The sequence below is a fragment of the Spermophilus citellus genome (assembly GCF_964194105.1).
Source record: "Spermophilus citellus genome assembly, chromosome: 8".
NCBI lineage: Eukaryota > Metazoa > Chordata > Mammalia > Rodentia > Sciuridae > Spermophilus > Spermophilus citellus.
The window spans coordinates 129,507,697-129,516,907 of NC_138189.1; the positions used below are offsets into that span (position 1 = coordinate 129,507,697).

General features: G+C 41.2%; 1 protein-coding gene across 5 annotated transcripts in view; it reads left to right on the forward strand.

Annotated features, from left to right (window-relative positions):
- Positions 1 to 1,083: 1,083 nt before the first annotated feature.
- LRBA (LPS responsive beige-like anchor protein) overlaps positions 1,084 to 9,211 on the forward strand; it is a 755,692-nt gene continuing 747,564 nt past the window's right edge. For 4 of the 5 annotated variants that reach the window (XM_081304745.1, XM_081304743.1, XM_081304747.1 and 1 more), the window contains exons 1-2: positions 1,084 to 3,130; positions 3,459 to 3,895. In XM_081304745.1, coding sequence (XP_081160871.1) covers positions 3,680 to 3,895 — 216 coding nt within the window. In that variant the 5' untranslated portion in view covers positions 1,084 to 3,130; positions 3,459 to 3,679. The remainder of the gene's footprint in view (positions 3,131 to 3,458; positions 3,896 to 9,211) is intronic. The other variant, XM_081304744.1, reaches the window with a different exon arrangement.

Below are 9,211 nucleotides of genomic sequence, written 5' to 3' on the forward strand. Positions count from 1 at the left end.
GATGTGGGAGGCTGAAACAAAACAAAACAAAACAATTTTGTGTGTATATGGTACTGAGGACTGAGCCCAGGGCTTCATACATGCTGGGCAAGCACTGTACCACTAAGCTATATTTCCAACTAAAAAGTTTAAGAGACAGGTTCTCACTTGTGTAGGCTGGCTTCAAACATGGGATCCTTCTGCCCCAGGCTCCCAAGTATCCCGGATTAGGGGATATACCACCTTGCCCACTTTACAATTTGTTTTGAAATAATTGCATAATTGTCTTATATCAACCATTAGGACAGTATTACCTGTGAGTCTGAGAATGCATGAGACATAAACCTTAACCCTTGATCATTGGGTCTGAGTAACTCTGAGGATATTTTCACTATTATCATCTCCATTTTTTTTTTCTTTTTGGTACTGGGATTGAACTCAGGGGCACTTGACCACTGAACCACATCCTCAGCCTTATTTTGTATTTTATTTAGAGACAGGGTCTCATGAGTAGCTTAGTGCCTAGCTTTTGCAAAGGCTGGCTTTGAACTTGTGATCCTCCTGCCTCAGCCTCCCTGAGCCTCTGGGATTATAGGAGTGTGCCACCATGCTGGTGGTTCATCTCCTTCTTTTTAATGGAAGGCATTTATTTAACAAATTTTTTTTTTTAGTGCTTATAAGCCAGATGTATGAAGCTATTTGCTCAAATCGGAGTAAGCAAAATCCTAACAGAAGATTTTAATGGTTTAATGCCTTCCACCTTCAAAATACAGACCTATGAAAGTTCAAATGTAAATTTCTCTCCTGCAGGTACGCCCCCACCCCACACTCCCTTTTATTCCAGACTTAGTCATTTAACCTCTGAAATGTAAATCTGAGGTGTTTCATTTTTCAGGGATTTTAGGTGATGAACCACTGATGTTGCCTTTTACTTTGAAAGTGCAGGAGTCAGCAATTCAGATCATCAGGAAAAAGTCTGCCTCATCTTTGAAATATCTAAACCCACTTATGATACAACTGAATTTCTTTTTCTTTTAGTATTTTAAAAAGATTTGAAAAAAAGTGTCTTCACTCTCTAGCTTGAGTCTTTTTTATTTTATTTTTTATTTTCATATATTGGCCAATTAAAAAAATTTTATTATTAGTTGTTCAAAACATTACATAGTTCTTGACATATCATATTTCATACATTTGATTCAAGTGGGTTATGAACTCCCATTTTTACCCCGTATACAGATTGCAGAATCACATCGGTTACACATCCATTTTTTTACATACTGCCATACAAATCTAGGGGGCTTAACCACTGAGACACACCCCCAGCCCTTTGTATTTTTTTTTTATTTTGACATAGTCTCACCAAGTTGCTTAGGGCCTGACAAAGTTGCTGAGGCTGTCTTTGAACTTGTGATCCTCCTGCCTCAGCCTCCAGAGTCGCTGGGATTACAGGCCTGTGTACTAGGCAAGTTTGAGTCTTTTCTCCTGTTGCGTCTCTCCTACCAAATTTCCCTGTGAGGGTTGTCTATTTTTCAAGGCCCTCTCAAATATTTCATCTCTCAAACCAATATGTGTTTTCTTCTCACTCCTCCAGAGTACTTCCTTTTGCTTTTTTGCTTCACTTTCACTTTAGGAATTTAGGAGTACTTTAAACATATTTTTTAGAGGTTTTATGGCCTCAGGGGTATGATACCTTAAGGGCCAAACTTTACCTCCCTCTATTCATTATTTACTGATGCTTTATCATTAGCAGTGAGGGTGGAGGGGAAGGACACTCTTAGAGTATGACGATCTATCCTGGCTTCAACCTAATATAATGTACCTTTTAAATTATTCCGAGAATGAGGAAAACCCAACTTTGACATTGGAAAATCACGAGAGGGCGCCCACCCCCATCTAGGGGCAGTCAACCCCCCTTCACGCTGTCGGGAGCAGCTGTCTCAGGAATCCTCCTGTCCTTAGAATGTGGGAGAGGTTTGTTGGGGCGGCAGCTGCAGGGCAAGGAATCCTTCCCATTCCTGGTGGACGCGGTCTCCTCCTCTCCCCTTTGGAACCCGGCAGCTGCGGGGCATCCCAGTGGAAATCTCTTTCCAAGTCTCCGCTCAGCGCCGCGGGCGGGCAGCAGCCGAGAGCAGCGGGGGGTGGGACTCTGGGCTCCCCTTAGGCAGGGACAGCAGCCTCGCCGGCTCCAGCGCTGCCACCTCCCTGACTTGCAGAGGTCCCTCAGGTGTCCTTCTCCAAGTCCAAGACGACACCTTGGCAACAAGGGGCGGTTCCCTCCGCGCCAAGAGACCCTGCGGTAACTTAACAACCGCAGGAGCGTCGGAATCACAGCCTCGGCACTTGCCCACGCGCTTTCCCAGGTCGGTGGGTGGGCAGGGAGAAAAAGCTGGCCCCTAGCAGGAAAGGACTGTCCTCGCAGGGCGGGGGACACACCGGGTGCTACCTGAGCGGCAGGTCTGCCGGGCGGCACACTCACGCGCGTTCCTCCTAGGAAGCGGGTGCCCAGCGCCCCCGCCCTCTCGCAGCCCCCCAGCTCGCCCGCGCGTCCCCCGCCAGCCGTGCGCCTGCCTCCGCCTTCGCGCCCGCCCGCCCCACCGCCCCGCGCGCTCGCGCACGCGCACGCCGCGCCCGGCAGCCCTCGGCGCTGTCATGGCGGCCGGGAGCAGCTTCAGTGGGCGCAGGGACTGCGGTGCGAGCCGTGGCGGGGCGAGTTGTGGCAGTAGCATCCTCATCACCATCAGCAGCCTTAGTCGTGGCGTCGGTGGCGCCAGCAGTGGCTGTTTTTGCAAAGGCTGAGCGCAGGGGTGGGGCGGGCCAGGAAACCATGGAGTTCTGTGCAGCCGCGGGCTCCCGGGGAGCGGACTAGGGAAACTTGGAGGCTGCGACCAGGTGCACTGACCTCTCTCCTTCCTCCTCTCCTCGCCCTGGGGCCTCCCCGGCTGCCTCCCTTCCCTTCCAGGCACAGCACACACCTCCCCTCCTCTCGCCGCCGAACCTCAGGTGCCCGAGAGAGGTGCTCCACTCCTCCCCCTGGGCCGAGCGTTGAGATAATCACCGCCCCCTTCCCCCGCCTTTTCCTGCCCTGGTTCTCCGCCGCCACCTCCGTCTCGCTGCTCCCTGGCAGGAGGCGAGGACAAGTCCGGAGTGTTGGGTGAGGAGGAACTTTCTGCCTCGGTGGTGGCGTGGGGGGTCCCCTCCCTTCCCCGGCCCCTCCTGTCCCCGCGACAGTTTCTCTTCCGTGCACCTGTGAGGAGAGGTTGCCCTGCGCCCTGAACCTGCGGGAGTGTGGGGGAGGAGTGAACCTGCTCCGGGCCTCTCGGACCCGCCTTCGCCAGAACCGGCTCCGGGAGCCCGGGAGAAGCGGGCGGCTGGTGGCGGGGTGCCTTTAGTAACTTACTTGACGGACAATAACTATTCCCCCCAAACAGTCCCCTCGAACCAAACCTAGTCTATTTAACATATATTTAATCTTCCAATAGGGTTTGGCGTTGTTGTCAGCCTCGGGGAGAGAGATTGGACAAATATTCTCCAAGAGGAAGAGGGCGACGCCAAGGACTTTCCACATCAATTGCTTTTGGGGTTTCTCCTCAAGTTGGAAGAGAGACCCTTTTCGTTTTGCTTTGCGTGTCCTGTGCTTATTACCAGTGCAGCTACTGCTGCCTCGGGGTGACTCCGAGTTGTCCTTCCTCGTGAACTAGCAATGGCTAGTGAAGACAATCGTGGCCCTTCCCCGCCACCAACAGGTGATGACGGGGGAGGTGGAGGGAAAGAAGAAACCCCTGCGGAAGGGGGTGCATTGTCTCTGAAGCCAGGGCTCCCCATCAGGGGCATCAGAATGAAATTTGCCGTGTTGACGGGATTGGTTGAAGTTGGAGAAGTATCCAATAGGGATATCGTAGAAACTGTCTTTAACCTGGTAAGTAGATGAATATTTTATAAGCATATACTTTTCTTGGTGAGTTGGAGAACAAGACGTTAAAGCTGGAGTCATGTGCTTTACTCTGATGATGGCTTTTTCCATGGTTAGAAATACAAAGTTCTACTTGACCTAAATGAAGCCGTTTCTTACAGTTTTCAATTTAAAGAGAATTATACAAATTTGGATGCTTGAGTTTTGTGAAAGTGAACACATCAGTACTGAGGAAATCTTTATTGCGGTGGAAGTGTTTTTTTTTTATTTTTTTTTTTATGGGTGGGTGTTTTCCAGTGGATGAGTTCTCTGTAATATATATATTTCTTCCCCCCTGGTACGGGTATGTTTAAGCCTGCATTTCTCTTTAACGTTTTAGTTAAGTTTTATTGTGACCTTTTTTTTTTTTTTGACTTGGAAATAAGGTGTCTTTGAGTTTGCTTAAGTTATGTTTTGCCATAATAAGTTTTAAACACAAAATTTTTCTTCATAATGCTAATGAAAGATTAATTTGCTGCCAGTTAGTATTTTTAAATTTTGATGTTTTATTTTTAGAAGTAACCAAAGTTAAATTTTTGATTGAATTTAGGATTGCGTGTAAAGTAATCTTGTGAAAATTGGCAATTTGAAAAAGGATTGAGGCAGATATGGTATAATCTTTCTCTTTTGTAAATTTGTGTCTCACAGTGACGTAAAGTTGATTATTGGACATTACTGATTATACTACTATGAACTATGAATGTTATTTTTAAAAAGTGGATGAGATACTTTCCTTTTTTTCCTCTAGTCCATTCTTAGAAATAGTTATCTTTAATAGCCTTTTTAGGTTTATTCCAGTCCCTGTTAGTCATCAATTTAAGAATCAAAAGGAAATTTGGCCTCAAAATACTTACCCTTTTCAGAGGTAGGTTTGTAGCTCAGTGGTAGAACACTTGCCAAGCATGTGTGAGGCACTGGGTTCGATTTTCAGCACCACATATAAATAAATGAATAAAATAAAGGTCCTTTAACAACTAAAAAAAAAAAAAAAATTACCCTTTTCCACCCAGCCTGTTAGAAGATAACAGATGGCACCAAATAAAAATGTGCAATAGTTGTAATAACTGTTTAGCACTTTTTCCCTTTGCCTCTGTGTTTTCAAGGTTAGGCTTGTATTATTCCAGGGTGGTTAATTATTTCCTAAACTAGACCTTAAGTGCTAGTCTGCTCATTTGCAATACAACTTCTCTTCTCAAAAGTAGCTGGATGAAATTAATTTATTTTTGGAGTATGAAAACTTTGAACAATATGGCATTTCTCTACCAGATTATTGAGAGTTTATGTATAAATACTCACACCTTTTTTTTGAGAGGGTGTACTGGGGATTGAACCTAGTGGTGCTCTACCACTGAGCTATGTCTCCAGCCCTTATTATTTATTTTTTTGAGACAGGATTTCACGAAGTTATTGAGATTGGCTTGGAACTTGCCATCCTCCTGCCTCAGCCTTGTGATTAGCTGGAATAACAGGCATGCGCCACCACATCCTGCACATTTTAAAAACTATATTCTATGGAAATGTCCATATATATAATAGTATAGTAAACTCTGGTATCAGTAATCCAGCGTCAGTGGTTATCAGCATTTTGGGAATCTTCTATGCATGTGAAGCGTATATGCATATGTCTCAAGGAGATAAAATGCAAATTGATCTGATTCTTTACATCAAAATAGAAAAAGTTGAAAACAAGTTTTTGATTTTTTTTTTCTTTTTCTAGACTTCATGTATCTTGGATGATAAACAGAAATCTGTGATAGTGATATAGTGCATAATTAGTTTTTTTTTGTGTGTTGTTTGTGAAGACACAACATTCTTTGACAGAAGGAGGATTCAGATTCCTCTGTTCTTTAGAATGTGTTGAACAAACATGAGTCACTTGCATTTTTATCATTAAAGAAAATCTAAATTCCATAGTAATAGTTTACTTATATGCTGCTTAGAAATGTAGACCTAGAGAGATTTTAAGGTCATTGGTTAAATTCTCCATAGTTGCATGTTGGCAGGGTAGCAGGTGATTGGGTAGAAGGACAAGGAAAATTTGTTCAATTACACTTCTTTTTCACCATAATTCTTTTGGCAGGTAGGTCAGGAAAAATTGCTGAGAGGATTAGATAGCAGTTCCTCTTACAATACTTGCAATGATCAATACATGGAGTGTTGGCCAGTTTTTAAAAAAATTTGGAAAATGAAATGTTGGGATTTTGGTAAATTAGTTTATCTCAGTTTCATCAGTATTGCTGTATCTAATTAGATATTTTCTAATTGATAATTGTCAGCCTCAGTTTTTAAAAAAAAATTGGTACTGGGACTTAAACTTAGCGATGCTCTACCACTGAGCTGTATTCCCAACTCTTTTTATTTTGTATTTTGAGACTGGGTCTATTCTCAGTTTCTGAGGCTGGCCTTGAACTTGCAATCAATCCTCCTGCCTCAGCTTCTTGAGTTGCTAGGATTACAGGTGTGAGCCACCATACCTGGCTCATGTCCTACTGATTCTTTTTTATTCATTAAATAGTAGCTACTTAAGCTTTGGTGTAACACGTGGTAGAGTACTTGTCTACCATGTGTGAGGCATTGGGTTCGATCCTCAACACCATATAAAAAAATAAATAAGTAAAATAAGGGTATTGTGTCCATGTACAACAACAACAACTAAAATTAAAAAAAGCAGTAGCTACTTTAAACAATGAGTGTGTACTGTCAAAATTAAATGACATTCCCTCCTCTGTCCAGATAGCATGTGGTAGAGCCACAGAGCTGCTCCAAAGGTCTGTCTGTATGAAGTACTGCCTCCCAACTTTGCTATTGTATCTTGACTTTACTGGTATAAATTCACTATCCCCTTATAATTCCTTTTTTTTTTTTTGAGAGAGAGAGAGAGAGAGAGAGAGAGAGAGAGAGAGAGAGAAAGAGAGAGAGAATGAATTTTTTTTTTTTTTTTAATGTTTAGTTTTTGGTTCTCGGCAGACACAACATCTTTGTTTGTATGTGGTGTTGAGGATGGAACCCGGGCCGCATGCATGCCAGGCGAGCGCGCTACCACTTGAGCCACATCCCCAGCCCCTATAATTCCTTTTATATATCTGTTTTAAAGATAAATTTGATTAATAGTACATTAGTGTATTGAAGTGTTTTAAACTTCTGGTCAACCTTGCATTTTTCTCATTGGAATTTAAGACCATTTCTTCATCTGTATGTTAGAGTAATTTGGTTTTCAAACTTTTGGACTCAGAATAATTAATATATTGCATGTTTCAGAAACTTGCTGCTGAGTTTAGGTTTCCCTCAAGAATATAAAGGCATTCAGAACTATTTAATTCAAGAATAGTGTTTCTTATCATATTTTCATGATTTTTTTCTAAAAAGTAATTAAATTTGATTTTTAATTAAAATGTTAAAACTTAAAAGATGGAATATAATTTTCCTTACCCATTATATGGTGTCTGATATATGTCTTGCTAAATATTATAGTATAAATCTTTAATACTTAGAAGAGCTGAGCAGATCACATAAATATTAGGTTTGTATTGACAGTGTACAGAGTGTACTCTGTGGGCTTAAAGAAGCAGCTGCTCTTATGTTTCAGATGATTGTCGTGACATGGTGACGTGGATACAGTGGTGTCACACCTTTTGATTTTTCAGGAAATCTAGAGTTAAAAATTAATACTTTAAAATGTCAAATTAAAATATTTACGTATATGTGGGCCACATAAAATCAGTTTTCAGGCTTATACATGAACTTTGTTAGAAAGGTAATCATTCAACATGTCTTTATTCTGATGTGTGTATCTAGAATTAATTCCTCCTTAATATCTGCCATCATATATTTAAGGTTAAAAGGTTATAGCTCAGTGGTAGAGCACTTGCCTAGCATGTGTGAGGCACTGGGTTTGGTCCTCAGCACCACATAAAAAAATGAAAGTAAATAAAATAAAAGTGTCCATCTATAACTGAAAGTATTTAAAAAAGTAATCGATTTTAAAAAACATACTTGTTTTTATTACAATTTGTAATTCACGTTATAAGTAATAGAGAATTTGAGCTGCTTTGAGCACAATAAAAATTCATTGGTTCATTTATCTGAAAGTCCAAAGGTAGGGTAAGAAGAACAGTAACTCAATCATATTAAAGACTCAATTTCTTTCTGTTTCTGTTTTGCTTTGTATGATATTAGCTTTAGTCTGTTGCTATTCCACTCATGGTTGTAGTATGACTGCCAGTGTTTTTGGGGACCACATGTATTGTTCACATCCCTTGGAGGAGAGAGCCTCTCTTGTCCTAATGTTCTAAAGTAATTGGACTGCTCTCCAATGATTATTACTACTGAAAAGTGCTGACTGGCCTAAAGTCGTGTGTTTTTTATATATATTTTCAATAACTTTTAGTAAATTTATGGGGTTTTATAGCCATCATCCCAATCTTATTTTTCTTTTTACAACCTAATTTTGTAATATTTACATTCTGTGTTGCAGACACTTTACAATTTTATCCCTTTCCTTTAGGCCTGTGATCCATTTTAAGTTCACTTTGTATGGTGTGAGTAAGAGAAGGGTCTAAATTCATCTTTTTGTATATGGTTATATGATTGTCTCAGGCCATTTGTTGAAAGCTTATTCTTTCCTCATTGAATTGCCTGGTAACTTTGTTAAAAATTAATTGACTATAAATGTAAAGATTTATCTGGACTCTTTGTTTTTACAGACTTGAGGATCAATCCCAGGGCCTTGCATATGCTAATCAAATGCTTTACCACTGAGCTTCATCCTTAACCTTGGACTCAATTCTTTTCCATTGATCTATGTGTCTGTATCCCTACTCTCCCTGCACCTCCATACTGGCCATAGAACCCTGCACATGCTAGGCAAATGCTCTACCATTGAGCAGCACCCTCAGTTGTTTTTATACCAGTACAAACTGTTGATTACTGTAGTAAGTTTTGAAATAGGGAGTGTATATTCCCTTCCTTGATTCTTCTTTTTCCAGATTGTTCTTTTTAATTCTAGGTGCTTTGCATGTCTGCTTGAATTTGATAGTGAGTGTTGAATTTATAGATCACTTTGGGGAATATTGACTCTTCCAGTCTATAAGCATAGGACGTTTCTCCTTCTTTGTAGATTTTTCCTTCATTCTTTCAGAAATTTTTAAGTAAACTTCTTTTTTGTTATTAAAATGCTTTTGTAGGTATATTTGTGCATTGAAATTTCCAAAAGAGGAAAAAATGGTTCAGTGTGGACATTTGTATAGATCATGAATAGGTATTGTTAGATTATTCATTAATGTT